The 26516-nt window shown below is 34.3% G+C and overlaps 2 protein-coding genes across 2 annotated transcripts in view; one reads left to right on the forward strand and one right to left on the reverse strand.

Annotated features, from left to right (window-relative positions):
• LOC109009972 (deoxyhypusine synthase) overlaps positions 1-26516 on the reverse strand; it is an 871604-nt gene that overhangs the window by 286094 nt on the left and 558994 nt on the right. The gene's annotated exons all lie outside the window — the stretch shown is intronic.
• Positions 12248-15073, forward strand: LOC109010257 (inositol oxygenase 4-like). The gene is made up of 11 exons (XM_018991035.2): positions 12248-12464; positions 12630-12807; positions 12935-13016; positions 13149-13353; positions 13711-13770; positions 13862-13914; positions 14011-14133; positions 14252-14321; positions 14425-14503; positions 14640-14721; positions 14814-15073. The coding sequence occupies exons 1-11, from the start codon at positions 12434-12436 to the stop codon at positions 14838-14840; spliced, it is 990 nt and encodes a 329-aa protein (XP_018846580.1). The 5' UTR covers positions 12248-12433; the 3' UTR covers positions 14841-15073.

The following is a 26516-nucleotide window of genomic DNA, read 5'->3' on the forward strand; positions in this document are numbered from 1 at the left end:
AGTGGTCAAAATGGAGAGGCAAAGTAGTTTTATTCATCATGTAAAATATGTGATTAACAAGTATGATTAAAGATGACAAAATTTAAGATGAAGATCTAGTAATATTTTTTAATTTTTTTTTAAAGGATATTTATTCAATCGTAGTTCACGTTTCAAAGTCATTGGAAATGGGGACCCAGATGCAATCCAGGGTTGAGTAAAAAATCAGACAAAGTTTATAAGGCATTTAATATAGTAAATAGTTTTCGAGTCAGTCGAGGATTAAACAAATCCAGGTGAATCTTTTGAGGTTGCCTTCTTTTCCAAGATTAGGGTGGGAAAAGTAGCATGGACTGATCTTTTGTCTAACCGAATGCTGAAAAAACAAATACAATTTTTTTGGTTCAGATGTGTTTGGCTATAGATTGGTACTGATCCCATATACCTAAGCTTTTTAGGTTTGTTAGGTTCGAGAGGAATAATATTAAATGTGGTTTAACCAAGCTGGTGCATCTAACACTGGGCTGATTCCCTGGTCCATATATGCACAGTTGCAGGTTAACACTTGTGCTCATTTGGGGTTCTTTTATTTTTCTGTGTTAAAGAGAAATTAAAGATAAAAAGAGTAGGGGAGGGAAGCCCATTACATACCAGAACTTGTACTTCAAAACCTGGTCTCCAAATGGGAGATTGAATATAGGATCTTATTCACTATATTCATATACTCTATTAAGGGTATAACGTATGGTTTTCAAGGTTCTTTGGACCAGATGACATAAAACCTGGTCTCCAAATGGGAGAATCACGTTCGAACCCTTCAACCTATGTACCAAAAAAAAAATTTATAAAGGGTATTATAGAAATGGTAAGGGAGATTGAATTCTTCGAGTTGTAATGTATCACAACATAAACTATACAAATAAGAGTAATGTTATTTGAATACATTTACACCATACACTATCCATATGACATGATTTGATTTGTAAGATTTAAATTTTAAAATTTATCTTTCAAATTAAATTATGTTATGTGAATAACGTATGGTGTAAAAATTTTTAAATAGAATTATTCTATAAATAAATTTACCTTTTACCATCAATTTATGCTTTTTGGATAATTATTAATTTAATGTATTAGAGAAGAAACCAATTTAGCCCAAAATAACTCTGGAAGTGACTCGTGCACACTTGTCGGTATTTGACTAAATTTGGGCTCAATTTTCTCAAACAATGGGCTTTAGCATCGATTTTACCTTTGGGCTTTTTGGTGTGGGCCTGCCTGCATTCCCAGATCGATGCAGTTCAATGTCCGGCTCCTGAAATGTCTTGCTTTTAGCCTAAGCCCATGCCCAAGGGATGGGACAATATTTGATCTTAAAACTGCTTGGATTTACAGGGAGTTTTGTCGCGTAACCTTTTTTTTTTAAATCCAATTCGGAATTTCTGAGGATATTTTCTTTTTTATTTTTAAAACCTTAGGCCTTGTTTGGTTAAGTTTTTTTAAAAAATATTTTAAGATTCTTCAAAAGAACTTTTCAACTTCAATCAAAAAAACTTTTAATCTTAAAAAGACTTTTTATTTCAAAATTTCATATGATCTTTTGCTCACATTTAAATGAAAAGTTAAAAACACAATCAAAACATTTTTTCAAAAAATTTCGTAAAAATATTATATTTAAACATCTCTTCAACTGTTCCTATTATTTCCATAGATTCCAATACAAAAAACATATTTAAAAAAAAATTGTTCAATTTTGTTTTATCTATCTTCACAAAAATCCAACAAACAATATATCTAAAAAAGTTCTAAAAAATTCCTAAACATTCTCAAAATTTTTCTTAGCCATGCATACCCTTATCCTTTCATGTAAGTAATTTTGAACTCGGAATAGTAATAGCTAGGGGTGTTCAACTGGATCCGGTTCCGGATGCTAAAATCTGGACGGTTTCGGACGGATAACCGCATTTAATCAGGGTTATAACCGGATAAATTCGGTTTTAATTTTTTATTTTTTTAAAAAAAGACTTTAAAAGTTAAAAAATGTTTTTATAAAAAAAAAATTAAATTAACAAAATAAATAAATAAAAATGCAAAATAAATAATATTGTTATTATATCACAATGCAAAAAATAAATTTATAAAAAATAAAATAAATAATAATACATCACAACTAATTAAAATAAAACATAAATTTACAAAGATCAAAATGCATTAGTCTTTCACATCTTGAATCTGGAATAGGGGGACACATTGATTTCTTTCACCTTGATCCGGTGATGCCATTTTGAAAAATTTTCTACTGGGCTGAGTCTCCATAAGAAGAATAATTTATTGATCCACATAAGAATAATTTTTTTTTTTGTAGTAGAAGGTACTACAACAATTAAAAGATCTGTTTCAATCTCTTCACAGGAGCGTGGATAGTAAACAAAGGATTTCCCATGGTACACCCTCACAAACTTCATCAAGTATAACGCAGCATCCTATAATATCATTTTTTTTTATTAAGTAATAGAAAAGTCTCCTATTTTTCCTTCTCCAGGCATTGATGATATTGCTTCCTCGACTCCATACCTCTTAGTTCTAATTTCCCATTACATGTTTTCAGAGAACTGGTTTTATCATACTAATCGTATTTGTAGATATTTCCATCATATAAGGAATCCATTTAAGCCAATGTTACTTGGATTTCTGTGGCTTATTAGCATCCCTGATCCAAAAAGGTAGTCACATAGAACTTAAATAAACAAAATAGAAACCCCAAGACAATGTTCATAGTTTGATCCAAAATTATAAATAAAAAGTTGTCCACGATGCCTGGAAAAGGATTAGTGACTTGGGAAGAGTATTACGGGGAATAATAGTCTATAAAAAGAACCCAAAATATAGAAAAACAAGCAAACAACAGAAACACAAAGCTAAAAGCTAGTTACTCCTAGTCCTTAATGTAAGCTAAAAGCTTTATTTGCTTCTTGTTCAAGTGCCCTCTAGATATTGTACATTTATCCTACAGCTTATTCGGTATATTATATTTGTTGCATCGGAATTAGAAAAGGAAGCTTGTGTATCCTACCCATATGTGACATATGGCTCCACTCTTTGCAGCTTTTCCATAATCCCTTCATTTGCCTTCACAAATATACCACTGAACGTTGACCTCAATCTCATATTGTACAAGATCTTCTTTATTTTTTGATGCATTTCTCTTTTCCTGGGAAACAAATGCAGATATATCAGGGGAAAAAAAGGTACACAGACCACACAAAATCACCACAAAACAATAGTAATCTCACCCATGTATGCGAATGACAAAGAGCAGTTTTGATTTTGTTGTCACTGATGTCGGTCTTTTCCTCTTTACCCTATGTTTCATCTTGATGAGGTCCAGTTCCTGCATGACATTAACCTAAAATGCAAGAATAGGCATCTTGTGAAACATTGACCTAAAAAACATTAAGCTTGAAATGAAACTCACACATGACTACCTTTCCAATCCGATAAACTAACCACCTGGATGAGCATACACATTTTAATGAATACTGGTTTTCACTTTTCCAAAGAAACTCATGATGATCTGGTTAAATTAAATATGGTACATATTTACCAAGTGTGTTAGCAATAGCTGCAACAAACCAAAACACACAAATATTAATACAAAGAACTAAGAAACTCATGATGATCTGGTTAAATTAAATATGGCATGGTTCCAATAACTTACTGCATAAGGAGAGTTTTCAATGCATAGGGTGGGAGTCCATATGCTTAAGTTGCTGAATTTGAAGGAAGAGGGTTACCTTAAACAGAAAAAAATGTAGAGGTTAAGTTAAATGGATAAATTAATAATAAAAAATCAAACTTAACAAATTAAAGTGTTTACCTTCGATGTCAACGCATTCTACATGCTCCTTGACCTCCCAAGAACTAAGTGGTTCACAAGTCTAGCAATTTTGCGTGCAAATTAGTGCTTGGACTGTCTCTGGAGCTAATGAGCTTCGATTTGGGTCTATTACACGTCCACCGGTGCTGAATGCGGACTTGGATGCGACGGTGGAAATAGGGATGCCCAATACATAACGTGCGATCTCCGCAAGGATGAGATATCTAAATGAGTTTTTCTTCCACCAATCCAAAATATCAAACTCAGGTATTTTTGGTTCAATCACATCCAAAAAAAGATACCTTTGCTATTTTTATGCAGATATATGAAAATAAAAATGAACTTAAGATTACATAAGGGTGAGACCTAAATGCATAAATACCATCCTCATTTACAAATTACAGTGATTAAAAATTAGCTACTGTCAAACCCAGTAAAATTGCATCCCACCCACTGTTTGGTTAGTGAGAAAACCCATTAAAAAGCATACACAATTGAGTCTTTATGAAGAGGAAAGCAAAGAAGAAAACCCAAAAGAGAAAAAGGAAGAAGAAAAAAAAACCCCTCTTCTTCTCTCTTTCATAACTCGGTCCCATTGTTTACAGTCAAACCCTAAAACACCCAAAAATACAATAAACTGACATATTAGAGAAAGAGAGATAATAGAGTAGAGAAGGACCTGACTTACTAGCTTAGACTTGAGAAATGTTGGATGGTAGCCTCTGCGTCTCTCTCCCAAATGTGCAAACTACAAAGGATTTCGAAGAGACAAGATGAGTCGAATAGAGAAGGCAGCAGATGCCAGAAGAGACGCCGCGTCAAACAGAGAAGGCATAAGAGATTCAGAAATGAAGAAGAGATGCCAGCGTCGAAGAGAGTAGGGTTTGAGATTCAACAGCGTTTTGAGATTAAGAGACGGGGCGATTTTTTTATTTTTAAATGACCCGGTTACAGATAACCAGGTCATAGAACCGGATCCGTAACTGGATCCGGATTCTTCTCACTCGCCCGGGTGTAATCCGGGCGGATAACCACCCGGATGCACCTGGTTTTCCGAGTTTTGGACCAGATCCAGAAAAAAATTGAACCGGTTGAACACCCTTAGTAATAGCCACCCCTTTTCCTATGCTCTTTTACAACCTAAAATGTGACCAGAACGTTTGATGTTTGAAAAGAAAATTTCATAACAGGAATTCAACCTTTTATAAATAACTAGTTAAGCGTGCATGTGCAAGGCACGTGCTTGATATATCATCATTGTGCGTATTAATAATTTTGAATTTTACAATTATTCACTACAAACCTACAAATTAACAATATTAAATTTAAAACTGAAGAGTTTCTCTAAATATGTCAAGTCCACAAGCAACAAAGTTAAGCGAAATGAGTTGACATGCATGCTTTTATGAGCATTTAAAATATGATAACATTCATTGAGAATATCACTACTTATTTTATTTTTCTTCAAATTTCAAATAATTTTTATAAAGGGAGTCGGGCACATGCTCTGACTAACAAGCAAGATCGATTTTCACAAGAAGCTACTAGGGATAATAGAGTAAAGGAAGAAAGTAAGTCCTTACTTGGGACCAACGAATAAGGCCAACGCTCGTACTCGGGATTACCAAGCAAGGCCTCCCGATTTCGACGAGTTTTGTGGAAAAAAAAATTGCTCGCCCCAAGGTAAGCAACATTAAGGAGCATGAAGCTCGCCACCATGGCGAGCAAAGTGCTCTCCCCCAGGGTAAGCACCAGGGAGAACGAAATAGCTCGATTCAGGGCGAGCATCACAAGATCAAAAGTGCTTGCCCCCGAACACTAGGGAGGGATAAAGTGCTCGCCTCCAAGCGAGCACGATGAAATGCAACAAAGTTCATCCCTAGGTGAGTACTAGGAAAACAAAGTATTTGGCCACCATGCGAGCATTAGGGAGAGAAAAGTGCTCACCGCCAGACGAGAACTAAGGAAAACGAAGTGCTCACCCACCATGCAAGCACAAGAGAGAGAAAACGTGCTTGCTCTAGAAGATAACTAGGAAAGCAAAGTGCTTGCCAACCAGGTGAGTACCGTGGAGCGCAAAGGTACTTTCCTCTAGGTGAGCAACATTAAGAAGAATAAAGCTCACTCTCAGGAAGGTACCAGAAAATAAAGTGTTTGCCCACAATGCGAGCTCTAGGGAGAGAAAAAGTGCTCAGCCCCTGACAAGAACCAGGGAAAGCAAGGTACTTGCCTACGAGACGAGCATCGTTGAGCGTAAAAGTGCTCACCCACATACGAGCACCACGAAAGCAAAGTGCTCGCCCCTGGGCAACAACGCGAAGGAGCATGAAGCTCACAACTTTGGCGAGCTTTGTGGAAAAGCAAAGTTTTCACCCCAGGCAAGTGCACCAGGAGAGCAAAAGTGCTAAACCCCTAGGCGCCGGGGGGGTGGGCACCAAAACACCACAAAATGCTCACACCCCAAGGCGAACAAAACAACCCAAAACCAAAGGCAAGCAAAGAGTGCTTGTACAAGTGTTTATGTACCAAGGGTGAGGAAAGAGTATTTGGACCCAAGGGCAATGAGTGGTCAAACCCCAGGGCGAGTAGTAATAGCTCATACATAAAGCACGTGAAAGTGCCCGTACCCCAAGCGAGCAATGAGTGCTTGAACCCCAGGGCAAGCAAAGTGAACTTGAACGCTAGGGAGAGTAGCAACAACTCCCACAAGGCAAGCGAATCTTGGTAGTAAATTTGTACTGAAGAGAACACGTCTTAATATTTGTATTGGATTGTTTTTGCGTACCATTATTAGTTAAGATTATATGCATGGCTCCTTGACTGTTGATTACTGCCATGTTCCACATGGAATATTCATTGTACTTTTGCCTTGCTTGGTTGATATGAAACACAATTGGATATTGAACTCATGAATTGTGGATTGGTTTGCCTCATATCTTTTGTTTGGAGTTGTTTCATGAATTTCATGTGTTCCTATGTTTGTTTTCTTTGGTATTATCATGAGTGAAATTATTAAAATGTCTCAGTATTGAAACACAATGGAAATATCTAACAATTTACTCAACAAATTGATTAGTCATTAATCATGCAATTATTTAATAATTAAGCAATAAGATAAAGTAAATAAATTGTATAACATCAAGATTGGTAATGAAGGAAAATCCTTTAAAGATCTATTTAAAGGTAAAACTTTACGAGATAGCCAAACCCAGAAAAATCAATTTTATTATTTGAAAATCAATTATAAGCAAGTTTCAATTACAAAACCTTTGTCAATTGACACTCTTATTTGACTAGACAAATGACCCGTTTGTCTCTATCGTAATAGCAGCCAAAACCTCGGACGATCTTCAAATATTAATTTTTCTCTTGGAACTCCAATGGCTGAATCACGATCACTTCATCTTAATCTTAGATCAACGATCACACTCTTTGAGAGAAACAATATAAAATTTTTCTCACAAAAATATGCAATGGAAAGTGCTCTAAAAAATATCCAGAATTGAATTTCTGCAGATCCTATCCAGTAAGTCTCTTAAATAAATAATCTGATAGGAATTTGATCTGCAGTATGACTCTGCTGACAGAAGGACTCTGCTGCGAAAAACTCTATTGAGGCCAAGTCTTTTCAGTAGATGTAGTTTCGATTCGAATTCTTCATAGGATAAATTCTAGACTCCTTATAATTTGGATACATACACTTTTGACTTATCTAAAATATTATCTAACAACCTCTAGATAAAATCAAAATAGTCATAGATAAAGTCAAAGTGTTTTATATTTATCCAAATTACACAAATAAAGATAAGATAAACTCTATCATCTTATTTATTTAGTCATATCCAAACTTATCAACTTAGTCACCTAGTCCTAGCAAAACTTTTACATCTATAATGAGAATCTTTGTGGACTTCCGGCTGATTTTGAGAAGAGGTAGTTATTGCCTTGGTGACATGCATATGATGGCACTAAGGAGGAGATTTCCACATCCAGTCGTCCTGAAGGACAACTCAAAATAATAAAAATGGGGTGTTTAGTGGTGGGAGAAGCCCAGAAACCCTGTCGTCGACGCATCCGTGTTGGGATGTGCTTTAATAAATTCAAATGAGCTCTTAACCATAGCCTATGTGAGCCTTACCAGAGCCTTTTCGAGATTGAAAAGATACAAAATCCTCATGTCAATGTTATTTTATATGTCAAAGACCATAAGTTACGGACAAATTATTAATGGATTTCGATTGTTGTAAGTAGGAGAAAGAGAGAGAGAAAAAAAAGGAAATTGCATTGCATTAAAACAATTCTTGAACTGAAATAGACAATCAAAATCAATTAATTTTGAGCATTCTATGCTGGCGGCTAAAAAGGGCTCAAGAGCGCAAGTGAGTGATGGCCTACTAGGAGCGATCATGGGTTCCAAGAGAAGAAATTAATGCTATTTTGGTCTTTACTATAGTAGAGACAAAACGTGTTGTTTTATGGTGACAAATAAGATATTCATACCAATATTTTAAATTTCGTTTCGGTGATCATTCCGGTTTAAGTACTGAAATGGAATATTTCGATACCGATATATTTCAGTGTACCTTTTTGGGGTTAATTATATATTATATATAAATATTTATTTGTATATATAAACTAATAACTAATAGAATAAATACATATTTATGTAAGTGTGTATCATGTATATGTGTATATATATGGAAGAATTGAAAATTTATAAAATGAATATACATTGAAAAATTCACAAACTTGAGTTAAGACACAAAATTAAAGAAAAATAAAAATTAAAAGAATAGAGAAATTATTAAAAAAAATGATATTTAAAAAAAAATGAGGGGACATATTTAAAGTTTCAAAAAAATTAAAATTATATAAATACATTTTATATTCTAGAATTAATTAAATACCATTTGGATTGAAAATTTGCAAAAATGCCATTCAAGCACAAGAAAATTACAAAAAAAGTCTAAAACGAAATAGGGACCGAAATGCCAATTCCGGCTGAAATGGACGAAATTTGACTGGAATGGCCGAAACGTACTGAAATGGGCCTAAATATGGAGCGAGACAAAACCAAGAGGTATAGTGTACGGATACTACACCGGAATGGAAAATTCCAGCTAGAACGGAATTTAAAATTATGATTCATACTAAATAGGGTATTTAAGAAATTTACTTATATTGATTTTCAAATTGTAAAATTAAATTATTCTGGATAGGTTGTCCAGAATGATTTTACCTTTAAAATAATTTTTTGAAAGGGATGACTTGTTTTGCCTTGTCATTCATATTTATATTTATATTTATATTCAATATTGCATGTGAGCTTATTTGAGATCTAACATATATTATTAAGCTTGATACTACTTAAAATTGGATTAACAATTGTGACATGCACATATTTACCCCATTTAAGTGTAATTTAAGGCTAATTTTGTAATTTCAAAACTCAAATCTATGTATTTTGTGTCATATCTATGTTGGGTTCATGGATCATGTCATATATTTTCGGCCAATCATATAGCTAGCTTATATTCACATATATTGATGGAGATGACAAACGTACACGAATGAATGATGTTTTATTTGTTATGAACAATAATTGCAGGTAGAAAATCTCAATCTTTCACCTTCTCCTACTTGTCTTTAGTTATGTAAAGAAGATAATTTAAATAAGAGGCAATGTCTTACATATCTTTATTTTCTATTTCTGAAATATATACCAAACCCTAGCATGAGAGGTCAATATTCTTTCTAACAATTTTACATCTATGTCGTTATCTCTTCATGAATAATGACTAATAGGTAGTTTCGGCTTTTTGCAACATTTGTATTCACGACCTCAACATTTATTGAGGTATTCTATTCCACGTGAATGACACCAAAGAGTCAAAGACCTAACATGTATCCGAGCACAATATTTTTCTTAAATATCTCACTTCTCACACTGACTTATAAACTTAACAAAAAAGTAATACTAGATATAATTATAGAGTGCGTAAATATTATGTAATCATTTTTAAAAAGATTGGGCTCCATTATTAAAAAATTAGTTTAGTTTTTTCATGTGAATTTCGTATTTACTCATTTTTTACAAAAATAATTATGCGATATTTGCGCACTCCACAACTACAAATGTAATTTTTCTTTAACAAAATGTCAACAATTTTGCAGTCGGATTATATTTCGAATCATTCAAACAAAAGGCCATATTTTTTTTAATTGAACGCAATATATTTTCTAAAAATTTCATATTTCAATACATTACAAAAAAAAAAAATTATTTGTGATAAATTATTTGTTACGAAAGTAAATATTTTTTAACAAAATGCCCACATAGTTGTTGTTATCGCAAATATTATTTTTGTAGTGACGTGACTTATATAGTTAAGAATATGTCATCCTCATAATATTGATCATTTTTATTATTTTATATCCATTATTTGAAATCTCAATTCTCCTTATCAGACAAAAAAAAAAAAAAAATTATCATATTAGATAATGGAAAGGACCCAACCTAAAAAAATATTGAGCTAAAAAGGTGTTTTTGTTTACAATTTTGTCGGTTAAGACATATTATTATATCAATATATTAAGGAGAAACTTCAGCTGGCATCCTCTCAGCATAGCCGACCAGCAAATCTCCTGCCAGTAAAAAAAAGAACTCACAAAAAAAAAAAAAAAAAAGTAATAATATACACATATAGATTATACAACATATTGTATAATAATATTATAAAATAAAAATATTTTTATAAAATAATATTATTTTTATAAGATATTTTATAAAAATACTCTTTATTTAAAATATAATTATATAAAATATTGTATGTAAATTATTTTCTAAAAAAATAACTTAAGATATTTCAACAGATTGATAACAATAATAAATATCCATTTCATGAATAATTTTATATATAATTATGAAATAAGTAAATATCGTATAAATATTTTGATAAAAAATAAAATTTATTATTAAAAAATTAATTTTTTTTATATAAATTTTATATTTTATTTATTTTTTAAGAATAATTATATAATAATTACATAATTCACGATTATCTTATTTTTCTAAAAAGGAAATCCAAAGTGTGTCCCGAATGTATTTTTTTTTTTTTTACTGAATGATTAAAAAAATATTTTTTAATGATGTTGTGATTTTTTTATTTTTTTAAAAAATATTTATGATGATTAAAAAAATACATAAAAAAATAAAATAAAAAAACAAAAAAATTAAATAGCCTATTCGGGACACAAAATAGGTCCCGAATTCGGGACCGCCTTTCTAAAATCAATTACCCACCAGAAAAGTCAGAATGTTAGTTTGGGCGGTGACTAGATGCTGCGTCAGTGGGTCCCAAAATTTCGCTGTATAAATGGAATTGGGATGTGATATCCACGTAAAGCTGACTCATGCCTTTGATTTGAATCGTTGTATATATTAGGCAAGAGGGATTTATTTATTTATTTATTTATTTTAAGAAAAGTTGATCTTTTGTTGCCAACTTTTTTCCTTAAACTGCTCAAATTTGGGCATGAACCTCTTCATTCTATAATTGCTGTTTTCTACCAACCCTATTTAGCAAATACACCAAAGTTTGGTTTGGTTTGGTTTTGCAGTCAAAAGTTATAAATATAGATTGCATTATTGGATAATTTCTGAAGAATTTTCAATACTTATCTTTTCAGTATATGCCAAATTTAAAATAATAAATGTTTTGAATTAATTCCATATTAATATTGTGATATAATTCCTATCTTCGAATTTAAAAACAACGGTTGGAATTTAAAAAAATAAAATCATAAATAAATTATCTAAATTATCTTAATATATCCATCAATCTCAAGAATTTAACTTGAAATGATGGTTGAGATTGAAATAAATGTGCACCATTTATGGAATACCCATAAAGGAATTTGTAAGATTTTTATTGAAAAAATTATAAAAATTACATAAAATTATAATTTGACGAGTACTGCCTTATTTATTTTCACAACTCATCTCAACTCATTTTATCTCATCTCATTTAATCATTACAACTATCTCAAATTTTTACATAAAATAAAATAAACAATTCATTTTTTTCAAATCTCAAAATAAAAATAATATTAAAAAAATATATTTTTATAATATTTTATTTAACTTTTAACTTTAATCTTAACTCACCATAACTAATTTCATCTTATCTGTGAAAATAAATGAGACAACTAATTAGACTATAATTAGCTAGTGTGGCAACAGATCATCATGAGATAAGAATTTGAATGGAAGTGAGTTACACGCGCAGAAGCCATGCCAACATTCACATTTATATATGGATTCTTTTGAACGTTTCTAATTCCGGACTTATTTGGATAAAATAGTGGGCAAACTTCGTTTTTTTTCAGTTCAGGACTTCAGTTCAGGACTCGAAGGCTTCGAATTTAGCAGACAAGGACCTTTTTTATTTGACTATAAATACCTCTCCCTTACCAACTTGCCTACCCACAGCCATTTATCAGCTTTTCATTGATTAGTATCTTGTCTGATCAATTTCATTTCTTTTTGAGTTTCATTGCTCCAAGTTTTGAGGCACAATGACTATTATCATTGAGCAGCCACAGCTTGGTATATACCATTCTTTTCATTTTTTATTTTTTATTTTTTATTTTTCGTCCTTCCTCTTTTCTTGATCTTTGGGTCTCATTGCATTTGCATATACATACACACATATATATAGGCTCTGAAATTGTAATGATCTTGTGTTTCTAATTACCCTTCTTTATATATCAGAAATATCACAAGTGAATCAGGACAAGAAGATTTCTTCTGAAACAAAGGATTTGGTGTTGGATGGTGGATTTGTGGTGCCTAAAACTGTACCAAACAATACTGGATTGGCAGCAGAAGATCTTGTTTCAAACAATGACTTCTTGGCTCCAGAAATCAATTCATTTGGCCGCTCATTCAGGTCCTCTAAAAAAAAGGATTTACATATGTTTTATTAACTTTTAGCTCTTTTTAGTTTCTGGGTTGACCTCCATTGAATGAATTCTGGCATCGAATACTGATGGGTAATGCATGCGTCTATATTACAGAGATTATGATGCAGAAAGTGAAAGGCAAAAGGGTGTGGAGGAATTCTATCGCCTGCAACACATCAACCAAACATATGATTATGTAAGCAAAATTCCATGAAACAAAAGGTCTAAACTTACAAAAACTGTATAGGGTGCCAAAGAAAAAGCCTAGAAACTCAAGCAGATACAGATAATGGCCGGGTGACATATCTTTTGGTTGATGGGATTGCAGGTGAAGAGAATGAGAGAGGAGTATGGGAAATTGAACAGAGTGGAGATGAGCATATGGGAATGTTGTGAACTCCTGAACGAGGTCGTGGACGACAGTGATCCAGACTTGGATGAACCTCAAATCATGCACTTGCTACAGTCGGCTGAGGCAATCAGAAAAGATTATCCCGATGAAGATTGGTTGCACTTGACTGCCCTTATTCACGGTATATATATATGTGTATATATATATATATATATATATATTCTTTTTTAAATTATTTTGGCTCTATCCCAAGCTGGGTGGTTTTTTCCCTTTTCTGTCCAAGGGTATAAATCTTGAAATCTGATATATATTTTGAATATTATAACGGTGAAAACATAATTTTGGTTACATGTTAATGGGGTTCTGAGGTGACATGTCGTGTAAATCAAGCATTTTTATGATATTCTGATTTTATGCTAACTTTGAGGGACCTACTCACTTATTACAAACTAGGAATTGAATAGCCATGTTTGACCTTTCATGAAGAGCGTGCTTGGGCCCCACCAATATAAAAAATATATATCTTGTGTGGTTTCAGATCTTGGAAAGGTTCTCCTTCTTCCTAGCTTTGGAGGACTTCCTCAATGGGCTGTCGTTGGTAAGTGACAAGTCAGCTGTTTCAATATGATATTAAAATGCTAGTGATTTCGAGTAAATAGAATTGAGGTTTAATTTCAATATCATTGCAGGAGACACATTTCCTCTTGGTTGCGCTTTTGATGAAGCCAATGTTCATCACAAGGTCTTCATCAAAAACTTAATTCTGTTGTAGGGTGATTTAATCAGATGTTTTTTTTTAATCAACTTATTGTTAAGACAAATTTCTTTTATATTGCAGTATTTCAAGGAAAATCCTGATTACAACAATCCTGCTTACACTACCAAGAATGGAATTTACACTGAAGGATGCGGATTCGACAATGTGATGATTTCGTGGGGCCATGATGACTACATGTACTTGGTATGTCTTCAGCTTCAGCTTGATCTTCCAGTTTTCAGAACTTATTTTCTTCTGCAACTGCGAAAATATCAATAAAAAACAATCGTTTTTTGAAATTGTATTTGGAAACTTGATGCAGGTGGCCAAGGAAAATGGAACAACCCTTCCTCCAGCTGCATTATTCATTATCCGATACCATTCTTTTTATCGTAAGAATAACCTTCACACTTTACAAATCAAGTATGCAAATTCTCAACAACCCTCTAGTCAATCTGATTAATCTTACCAATTTTTTGATGTATTATTCTGTAGCTTTGCATACTGGGGGAGCGTACAAACACCTAATGAATGAGGAGGACGCTAAGAATTTGAAGTGGCTGAAAGTATTCAAGTAAGCTCTTCATTTCATCACATGTATATACCATTATATACATACATATATATATATATATATATCTATGTATATATCATGTTCTGTTGATTGCATCAAACCAAACTGATTATGCTGAACTTAATTACAAATGCAGCAAGTATGATCTTTACAGCAAGAGCAAAGAGAAAATAGATGTGGAAAAGGTCAAGCCGTACTATCTCTCTCTCATTGAAAAGGTGAGATTTTCATTCTGCAATATCTTAGTTGGGACATTAGAAGCTTTTTTACATTGATTTTCTAAACTGGGATGTTTAATTTGTTAATGCAGTATTTCCCAGCAAAGCTCAGGTGGTGAACCTTGGAGTTTTGTTTCTACCGGATGATCATTAACTTAAGGAAATGGCTGCTTGGCGTGATGAGTGATGTTTTACTACAAGAGGAAATTCAAAAAAGCTGTCTTTCGGCCTTCTGTTGTTAAAGCTGTATATGTTGCCTGTCATTTTATGCAGTCCTTGTCATTTGCTTCAAATTTCTTTCTGCTTCTATCTGATAATCAATTCGTTATGATATTCATCTTGGTTTATCCAACTTCTTCCAAGTTCTAAGCCTTAAATTCATATGAAACATGAAGAACTATCAGATATGATATGGTAATGAGAGGGACTTTAAATGCCAGTGACACGCAAAGCACAAAAAGTGGATTACTAATTTGCAGAAACAACCCACGTGATTCTATGAATATGAATATAATGCGAAGACATTAAGCCAAGTATATAGTCAGACCATGAAAGTACGCGAATAGATAGACATGGCTGGCCTGCACTTGAAAAAGAAAGAACGTACAAAAGTCTGGATTGACCACATGTATATACCTTTTAGCTCAGCAGCGGCTGGTCCAGATCGAGGCTTTTCAGTTTTTGCCAAGTAATTATAAGTAGATCAGGAAATGGGGATGTGGATTAAGCTGCCGTGTCCATCCTAAAGATGTGCTCTGAGTCTTAATTAACAGTAATGCGGAAAGCATTAAATGCAGAAATAGAAGATGAAGAAGATAAGGAAATTACGGAAATCAAAGAAGAAACAATTGGTTGTATTGGAAAAATACTCTGTTCTGCATTGGCAGTATACTTGCTATTTATAGACTACTACAAATAGAATGAAAATAACAGAAAGCATAACAGAACGTGAATGTATAACACGATGGCCTCATGTGATTGCTGCATTTCTATCAAGTGGAACCGTGGGCATTATATGCTCAGCTGCACTCTTTAATCTTGATAGCCCCCCCGCAAGATGGAGAGTAAATATTCAAAACTCCCATCTTGGACAGACATCGAGCAAGTGCTGGAGAGTGCACTGGTTTGGTAAGAAGATCAGCCAACTGATCAGAAGAAGGGACATGTGCAGTAATTATTTGGCCAGCTGAAATCTTATCTCGAACTAGATGACAATCTAGTTCGATGTGCTTGGTGCGTTCATGGAATACCGGGTTAGCAGCTATGTGCAATGCAGCCAAGTTATCACAAAATAGAGTAGCTGGATCATGAATTGGAATGCAGAGGTCATTGAGAAAGTATCGCAGCCATGTGAGCTCGCAAACAACAGCAGCCATGGCTCTATATTCGGATTCAGCCGAAGATCGTGAGATTGTGTTCTGCTTTTTGGATTTCCAGGCAATGAGAGATTGACCAAGAAATATGCAGAAACCAGTAGTTGATCGCCGAGTGTCAAGACAGTTGGCCCAATTGGCATCTGAGTAAGCTGTAAGTGTCAATGGCGAATTGGTTGAGTAAAAAAGTCCTTGGCCTGGTGCATTTTTGAGGTACCGAATGACTTTAAGAAGAGCATCATAGTGTGGTATCCGTGGGGCTTCCATGAACTGACTTAGAAAATTTACACTGTAACTGATGTCTGGTCTTGTATTAGTCAGATAGAGTAACTTCCCAACTATCTTCCTATACAGAGTTGGATCATGAAAGACTGCTCCTTCTTCTTTTTGAAGCTTGATATTTGGCTCCATTGGTATAGGCGAAGGCTTGGCAGCAAGCATACCTGTTTCAGATAAAATATCCAAGGTGTATTTGCGTTGGCAAATCTTGATTCCAGCCCGTGATCTAGCTGTTTCCATGCCAAGAAAAAATTTGAGTGCACCCAGATCCTTTATTTTGAATTTAGTGGACAAGAATTGCTTGACTTCATTAGCTGAGTTATGATCTGAACTCATAAGAATAATGTCGTCAACGTAGATCAACAAGGCTGTGAAGGATGAGACCGTGCGTTTGGTGAATAGACTGTAGTCAGATTTAGACTGCATGAAACCAAATTCTGCAAGAGTGGATGAAAGCTTTGTGTTCCACTGACGAGATGCCTGTCGCAGACCATAGATACTCTTATGTAATTTGCACACTTTGTTTGCATGGGGCAAAGCAAGACTAGGTGGAGGTCGCATATATAGTTCTTCATTAAGCTCTCCATATAAAAAGGCGTTGTTCACGTCTAATTGTTGTAAATCCCATCCTTTCATGGCAGCCACAGCAAGAAGAGTTCGGATGGATACCATTTTAGCAACTGGTGAGAAAGTGTCATGAAAATCAACTCCCTCACGCTGAGTAAAGCCCTTTGCAACTAATCTTGCTTTGGCACGTTCAATGGAGCCGTCAGCTTTGAACTTGTATCGATACACCCATCTGCAATCAATCGGCTTCTTGTTTTGAGGTAAATCAACAATGGACCATGTCTCATTTAGCTCTAAAGCAGTGAGCTCTTGATCCATTGCCTTACACCAAATGGGATCTTTAAGAGCTTGGATATGTGATGTTGGTTCGGTGTGAATGGAAATGGAGGCTGTAAAAGCTTTGAATGATGGTGATAAAGAGTCATAGGATAACACAGAAGAAAGAGGAAACTGGATGTGCGTACCTTTGCTTTTGCTTGATTCAGTAGCTTTCAACTCAGAAGAGGATGGAGATAATGCATTGCAATGAAACTCTTTGAGGTAACTAGGAGCAGTTCGAGTTCTGATTGATCGACGCAAGGGCAATGGATTTGATGCAAGATTTTGATTATCAAGTGGGAGAGTAGAAGGTACTGAATCAGGAATTGGTGGGGATGGGTGAATTGGAGAGGTGTCACGAAAATTTTGGTTGGGAATGAGGGGTGTAGGATTGAGTTGCGTGGAAGGTGTTTGATGGTTGGCTTCAAAAAATGCCGTAGGTGAAGAATTAGGAGATAAGATTTGCAATTCTTGAGTTTTGGTTTGCTTCAAGGGAAAGATATCTTCATGAAAGATGACATTGCGAGAAAGGAATACATGGTTTGTGGTGATGTCAAGGAGTTTGTATCCTTTAACCCCATAGGGATAACCAAGAAACAAACATTTTGTGGCCCGAGCATCAAATTTGGAACGTCCATGTGTCAATGTTGAAGCGAAACAAAGACATCCAAAAGTTTTGAGGTGAAGATATGATGGTTTCTTGTTATAGAGCATTTCAAATGGAGACTTTCCTTGAAGATTTGGAGATGGAGTGCGATTGATTAAGTACACAGCAGTGTTGATGAATTCAGTCCAGTATTTCATAGGTAGACCAGATTGAAACTTCAAGGCTCTTGCAATGTTTAAGATGTGTTGATGTTTGCGCTCAGCAAGAGCATTTTGCTGAGGAGTGGCCACACAAGTGAGTTGATGTAATGTTCCTTTGGAAGCATAGAATGAGGGCATATTGAACTCGGCACCATTATCAGATCTGATAGTTTTGATCTGTGTATTGAATTGGGTGGTCACAAGAGAAAAGAAGTTTTGAACAGATATACGAGCCTCGGATTTATTTTGGAGTAAATAGATCCAGGTGCATCTAGTAAATTGATCCACGATTGTGAGAAAATATTTGACATTATTGTATGCTTGGATTGGATTAGGTCCCCAAATATCAACAGAAATTAATTCAAATGGACTAGAAGCTGTGGTATGGGATTGAGGAAAAGGTAGCTGGCGTTGTTTTGCAAGTGGACAAATTTCACAAACAGTGGTTGAAGGAATTATGGACTTTGAATTAGAATTGTGAATATCATTCAACACATGCTGTGTCATGGAACTATGCCCAAGTCTGTAATGCCATAATGTGAATTCATCAAATTTTGAAGCATTTACAGTGTTAACGTAGCTTGAACAGAAAATTGAAAAAAAAGAATGTAAAGCCGTGGGATCTGGCTTGATATTTTGAAGATGATAGAGTCCATTATGCAGTGTCCCCATGCCAATCGTCTTCCAAGAGGGAAGGTCCTGAATGTAGCAAAAAGTAGAAGAAAAAATAAAACAACAATGGGAATGAACAGATAAGGATTTGGCAGAGAGTAAGTTAAGTGAAAAAGCAGGCACATAGAGCACATTTTTGAGAATAAGTTGATCAGACAGATGAATGTCACCAACGTGTGTGGCAGGTGTAGTGGTGCCGTTTGGTAACTTGATTGTGTGTGAAATAAGGGTGATATTATGAGTAAATAGAGTAGGAGTACAGATCATGTGATCTGTAGCTCCAGTATCTATGATCCATGAGTGAGTGGATTTTGAGATGGTGTGTGATGTGTTTGTGGAATTATGACAAGTGGTACCAGAAACGGGAGAGGTTCCAGAAGAGGATGAATCTGAACAAGTGTGATTTGCAGCGGATGTAGGAACTGAGGGCTGAGGAGATTGAAGTAAGGCAAGGAGACGAGTGTACTGCTCTTGAGTGATTGGTGATCCATTGCTGATTGATTCCTGTTCAAGAGAAGATTGATTAGCATGTGATTTAATTTTGAAATTGTTTTTGTAACCTGGAGGAAATCCATGGAGCTTGTAGCATTTTTCTCTAGTATGTCCTGGTATGCGACAGTGAGAGCACACAGGAAGATCAGGATTTGCTTTGAAGCATCGTTCCAACGAGTGGCCTTGGATGTTGCAATGAGTACAGAACAACTTATCTTTACGTGAAGTGGAATGGTTGCGTTGATCAGGTCCTCTTGCTGCCATTGCAAGAGGTGCAGGAGGTAGATTAAGTTGACGTCGCCTCTCTTCTTGTTGTATAAGAGACAAAACACGATTTAATGCTGGGAGAGGATCATGGAGTAATATCTGAGCACGAATGGCATCAAATGATTCATGCAGTCCATTGAGAAACTGCATAACCTTGCTTCGGTGAGTGTAGTCCAGCAGAGTCTTCAAAGCTCCACATGTACAGGATGGCATAGGCTCGTATATTTCTAACTCATCCCAGAAACTTTTGAGTTTGTTATAATATTGACTAATCGATTCCTCATCTTGAGTAAGTGCTGAGATCGATTTAGTAAGCTGAAAAATTCGTGGAGCATTTTGGATTGAAAAACGCTCACGTAGATCATTCCAAACAGCTGCTGCAATGTTTGCATGAGCAATGCTTGCTCGATGTTCAAAACCAACGGAATGTTGAATCCAAGCTATCACCATATCATTGCAACGTTCCCAAGCAGTATATAGTGGATCAGAATCAGTGGATGGTTTAGGAATCTTGCCATCGATGAAACCTAATTTGTTTTTGATGTTCAAAGCTCGGCGCATGGTCCTTGCCCAGGTGACATAGTTTTCAGTTGTAAGAAGATCAGGAACCAATGGAGAAGAGGCTCCTTCACCGGGTTGGATATAAAAGGGACTGGCAGGGTGGTGTGGGTTATTTTCTGGATTGGAGAACATATTGTTATCTTTGGTTGGAGGTGTTTCTGTCATGGCTCATGATACCATGTTAACAGTAATGCCGAAAGCATTAAATGCAGAAATAGAAGATGAAGAAGATAAGGAAATTACGGAAATCAAAGAAGAAACAATTGGTTGTATTGGAAAAATACTCTGTTCTGCATTGGCAGTATACTTGCTATTTATAGACTACTACAAATAGAATGAAAATAACAGAAAGCATAACAGAACGTGAATGTATAACACGATGGCCTCATGTGATTGCTGCATTTCTATCAAGTGGAACCGTGGGCATTATATGCTCAGCTGCACTCTTTAATCTTGATAAAGACATCTGTTTTGAGATAGGCTTAGGAGGAGTACTTTGCTTGTAAGTTTCATCTTTCTCTCCTCTCTGACTCGCAATCATTTATCATTCGGGTTTTCGAAGACATTTGCACGTAACCATCCCCCTAGTTTCTTGTCACCCTCTCTCAGCTCTACAACTCTTCTCTGTAAACCCATCATCCGGCTGCTCCCTCCAATACTCTACCATTTTCCTTCCCTTCTCAAGGCTTAAGAGCATCATTTTTGGAGATTTTCTTTTGTATTTTTCCCCATGCATGCATGATGGAAATTATATATGATAGATCTATAGCCTTTTAGCCATCTCCTAGCAAGCACATGCCACACCGCCCATCATTGGAGAGAGGATCGAAGTTTCATGAAATAAGTTTACTCAATGGATCTAGGCCTTTTAGATAGTTCTCCTTCTATACGTAAGAGTTGTTAATAGCACACGATCTCCTATATATATATATATGTAAGGTTGTGAAGCAGGAGACCTGATCTCTCAACCACTACAATTCATACAGAATCGATGCAATCGATATATGATCATCTATTGCAACTCACTCACAGCTGGAGCTAGCTAATAGATAACTTGGGCATTCCTTAATTAGGATCAAGACTACTTTGTTAGTCTCAACTTTCTTTGATCTTCTATTTCCTTCTCACATTTTTTTTAATTTGTTTGCGTCTGGTTGAGGTAATTGAAGGTGTCTCCAATCCCACCTGTAGTATCTTGAGGCACATGATTATATATATTAAGCTTATTGCGTAGAAAAAAAAGCTTTACCTACTCAATAAATATATAGTTAAGATTAATCAGAAAGTCTCCATAGATACTGTGTTAAAGAAAGATGATTGGTCTTACAAATTTATATATATCTTGAAATAGCACGTTAGATCTATTTTATAATTATAATCAACTCCTTCAACGAACCTAATAAGAAATTCTACAAAATTAGGTGGATTGTGTCATCCATTTGAGCTAATTGGTCCAAAAGTTTATCCAACTACTTAGTGCGAATTATCTCTTTGACCGTGGGGCTTTTGTGAAGATAATTAAGCATTGAGGTTGACAATATACATAATATTGTACATTGAGGATGGCTGGATAATTAAATAATAAAAAATTCTAGACATAAATCTCACATTCTGAACACCTACTTAAAAACATGTCATTTTACTTTTTTACCCACGTAATAAAAATGATTCCAGATATATTTGTACGTAAAATAGGATAAAAAGATAAAATAATATATTTTTAAAAGAGTGTGCAGAGTATGAGGCTTATGGATAGCAGAACTCTTAAATAATACATATAGTTGATGTTTTAATTTAGGGTATGTTTGGATAATACCAAAATTTTTAATCATAATTTCATTTACAAATATCACTCTGACACAAAATACTTTTCTATTTCAAACTTGAAACTTTTCATCTACTCATAATTACCTAATCATTATTCAAAAACAAAAATTAATTAATACAACTTTTACAAATTTCAATACAAAAATAATATTAAAAAGTTATATTCAAACAATTTTTTAATTTTATCTATTCATTTTCATAAACTGCAATACAATGCTTATTTTAAAAAATATTTTTATTCAACTTTTTCTCTCATTTCCTAAAACTAATATAAAACAAATTCTCAAAATTCTTAAACATTCCCAAACATTATTGGTATCCAAACATGGCTAAGTCTAGCTGATTACATCTGATTAACCACCCATTTTATTTAATTATTAATTTTTGTAATCATGTATATTAGGAGTGGCAATATGTGACACGACCCGTTAACTTAACACGAACAAGACACAATAATAACGGATTTGAGTCAAAACAGATTGACTCGTTAAAACACGATTGCTTAACAAGTTGATAACGGATCAACCCATTATGACCCATTAAGAAAGTTAAAGTTACATTATACCCTTATACCTAAAAGTAAAGTTAAGTTGGGATTTTCATTTCGATATTGTTATTGTTTGGATTGTAATTTTGTAATTTTAGTTATTTTTAAATTTTTTTATAGATATTGTGATTTTAATATTTATATAAAATTATACTAAACTTAATTAGGTCAAACGGGTTAATTTCATGTATGTTCAACCTATTTACATAAAGGGTTGAAACGGGTTGGGTTGAGTCGGGTCGTGTTACCTTATTTTGTTGTATTCATTAACGGGTCAAAACATGTCAAGTGTCATTGCAGCAAATGCCTTAGAAATATCATCGGGTTGTAAGGCATGGTTAAAACGATGGCAACACTTCAATGTGTTGTGCCCCCTTTTATTGCAAATTTGACACACTTCATGCCGACTAGACTCATAGGAACTGAATTGGGCAACTTGGCGATTTTGAGAATAACCTCCCCAGTAGTGTTGTTGGGACAGACATAGTGGCTAGCTTGAGTAAAGCCGTGACCTTTGGACTAGAAGCTGTCATGGATGGAGTGGCGTGTCCCTCCGGTGGAGCTGTCACCTGTCTTTTGACCATAAAAGGAAAGCTATGGGTTAGTCATAGAATCATGGAGTTGGGTGTGGATTTCATACCCTTGTAGAAGTGGAACAAGCTAGGCATAGGTTGTCATGGGTGGTTTGAGCATGGAGGTTGTGAATGGCTCATCTTTGGGGCCAAGACTATTCAAGAGGGAGAATACCTTCAACTTGTCATTGGTCGAACGCCCAATAGCAATAAGGTTGTTGCACAACTCCTTGAATTGACGTAGATGGTCTGTGAAAGAGGTTGTTGCTTCCTTCCTCAAGTAATTGATTTGTCATTGTAACTAGAATTTCTCTTTCTTGGGAATCATGCGTATAGGCTTCTTGTAGTGCCTGCCAAACATGATGAGAAGACTCAAGACTGACGATAAGGCCAAGAGCTTCTACCAAAAGTGTCCAAATGATCCACCCACTGAGAAGACGATCTGCCTTGTACCAATGTTGGTGATCTTTAGATAATTCTATATTTTTTGTTGTATCAACATCACTCAAGATGGGTGTGTATTGTGGTGGTGCCCTCGTGTCCCAATGAGGTGGCCAACGAGGTCTTGGCTCTCAGTCAAGGCCAATATATGTTCTCTCCATAGTGGACGGTGTCTTGCTTGAGACGGAGAGTGACGAGATTGTTGACATTAAGGGAGATAGAAGCCATGGAGGAAGACTCTCTTAGGCCTCGTTTGGGAACTCATCTTATTTCATCTCATTCTCAAACATTACTCAAATACAAATAATTCTCAATTTTAAATATTCAACATTTTCATCTAATAATTACCTAATCATTACATTTTTTTCAAAATTTCATACAAAATACAAAAAATAATTCAACTTTTTCAAATTTCAAAATAAGCATAATATTAAAAAATTATATTATAACAATTTTTTAATATTTTTATTCAAAATTTTCTCTCTATTTTTCTAAAGTCCAATAAAATATCTTAACTCAAACCACTTCACTACTATTCATAAATCATTTCACTACTATTCATAAATTTCTAATCTCATCACATTCTCCAAACGAGGTCTTACTCTCACAATGGCTATGGTACTATGAAAACAATATAAGTGAGGTGTTTGTCAAAAAGCCTCTTCACCGTGAGCAGTAGAGAGTCTTGTATTGATATTTTTCTTTATATGAAAGCAAATTATCATTGATAAAAGAATATTACAGACACTTATCAAGCCATATAGCTTGAGAAATAAAGTTTGTAATACAATCACACCTATATTTCTAAACTTTCAACATTCCAAGCATATCGGGCAAGCTTATATGTTGCCACATTTCCTGTTCTATTGATATGTTGAACTTTGACATTCACCAAACAATAGTGGAACTTTTTTTGTTTCAATCGACAGGTTTCCCAACATTGCTGGAGATTCTGCTTCCTTTTGAAGTTCTTTCGCTATCAGCAAAAAATTACTTTCAATTATTAGCTTCAAGATACCCATGTTAGCACATAGTTGTAAACATCTAAATATTGCTAGTAACTCAATTGATTCTGGATCAACAACTTCGTTTTTAACCTTGCTAGAAGCCATAACAATATCTCCTTTATCATCTTTGAGAATAGCACCAACTCCTACTCTATGTAGATCACAAAATATTGCTCCATCCACATTTTGCTTCAAGTATCTAGGAGGGGGCGGTTTCCAGCAGTAGTAATCCTTTGTCTTGGTGTTTGGAAAATACTTGATGTCTGTAAACATCCTATGTAATGATAGGGCATATTCGATTACCTGTCTTGGTTCAATGCAAGTTTTGTCATCCAAAATCTTATTTCTTCTAAACCAAAAGCCTCACGGAATTAAAAAGAATATAGTCAGGTCTCCTGCTCTGCCAACTTCTTTCACTTTCATTGCTATATCCATTACATTCATATCCCTTCCCATCTTTTCCATAATAGGCACACATCTATCCCAATAATCTCTAATTTTAGGACAATGAAATAATGCATGTGGTAGATTTTCTAACCTTTCACTATAAAAACATCATGTCCCCTCAGTAAACATATTCTACTTTCACAAATTATGTTGAGTAGGTAGCCCTTCTTTGCAAGCTCTCCAATCAAACACCTTCACTTTATTAGGAACTTTTATCTTCCATAGAGCCTTCCATAGCGCATGTTGTTTGCTAGCATTACAACACTCACCTGAGCAGCTATTGAATTTCTCTTTGATTAATTTGTATTCTTAATACTGAATTTTTCACTTTTCTCCAATGTCCATATCTACTTATCAGGCTGCTCTCTAAGGCAAATTATGATATTTTTATTTTGTTCTCTTGTATGTTATCTTGTATTGATATGTCAATAATGTTGAAGCCACCGATAGAATGTCTCAAGGATGGTCAACGATTTCTTTTTTCCTTTTACTGACTGATTAAGAAAATATTTTTTAATTATGTTTTGATTTTTAAAAAAATGTTTAAGAGTATAAAAATATGTATGAAAAAATGTCACTTAGCTTTATTGGTGACATATCTCGTGCTACGCCCTTGGATGTACAACTCTTGATATTTATATTAAACATTTTCAGAACATATACAAGATATATGACCGTTTGATACAAGGTTGTACAAGAAAATATATCAAAACATAAACCAGGAAATATGTACTCAATGAGCGTTGTTGTCAAGGAGCTGTCATTTTTGGTTTTGATGCATTTGCTGATACAATATATGTGATGCCTCATTATTGGATATAGTTGTTACGTGAATATTGGGTGTATTTATTGCGTTATCAAGTCTTGATCTTCAAGATTATTGCTATTAGTATCCAAGTAATGCAAATCAAGGTTGGAATTAAAAAAAAAAAAACTCGTAATAGATATTACACATAAGTGGTAAATAGTTGCAGTTCTACTAGTGCTCTATAAGTTTCAAACTTGTTTTTAATATCACTCTATATCAATTGGAGTACATGAAACAATAAAAGTTGCTCCACTATCGTTGCAAATCCAATGACTTTAACTATTTTAACTTTTAAAGCTTTATATTTTAGGTAGCAAAGTAAAACTTTATTATTAAATAAAGAAAAGCAATTGAGATCGCCAAATGAATATACTTTTGTTTGGACCCGTGCACAAAAACATCAAATGATTGAAAAAATAACGATAAATTTTTGAAATTACTGTTTGTCTCAAAAGATTAAGTCGATTGAAAGATATAGATTTAAGAGTAATGCTATTATACCCTTAATTTATATCACTCACTCTATCCCCTTGACATGGAGCCAAAATGTTGTGCTATGTGGCTTATTAAAAAAAATTAAAAATACGAACATAAAATAGTAGATGAAATCTAGAGTTTAGTTTTATTCCTTTAATATTTTCGGGCGCTATTTTATTTTGAATATATATTTTTTTAATTTTTTAATAAGTCACACAGCATCACATTATGGTGCCACGTCAAAGGAAACAAAATGAGTGATATAAATTAGGAAACATAGTAACATTATTTAAGATTTAATCATTTATATTTTGTCTTTAAGAAAACTCAATA

Source organism: Juglans regia, chromosome 1 (assembly GCF_001411555.2).
Source record: "Juglans regia cultivar Chandler chromosome 1, Walnut 2.0, whole genome shotgun sequence".
NCBI classification, from domain to species: domain Eukaryota; kingdom Viridiplantae; phylum Streptophyta; class Magnoliopsida; order Fagales; family Juglandaceae; genus Juglans; species Juglans regia.

Coding starts and splice junctions, on each gene's coding strand:
- LOC109010257 (XM_018991035.2), top strand. CDS start 12,434: ATGACTATTATCATTGAGCAGCCACAGCTTG. Junction 12,808..12,934: donor TCATTTGGCCGCTCATTCAG/GTCCTCTAAAAA, acceptor TCTATATTACAG/AGATTATGATGCAGAAAGTG. Junction 14,322..14,424: donor CCGATACCATTCTTTTTATC/GTAAGAATAACC, acceptor ATTATTCTGTAG/CTTTGCATACTGGGGGAGCG.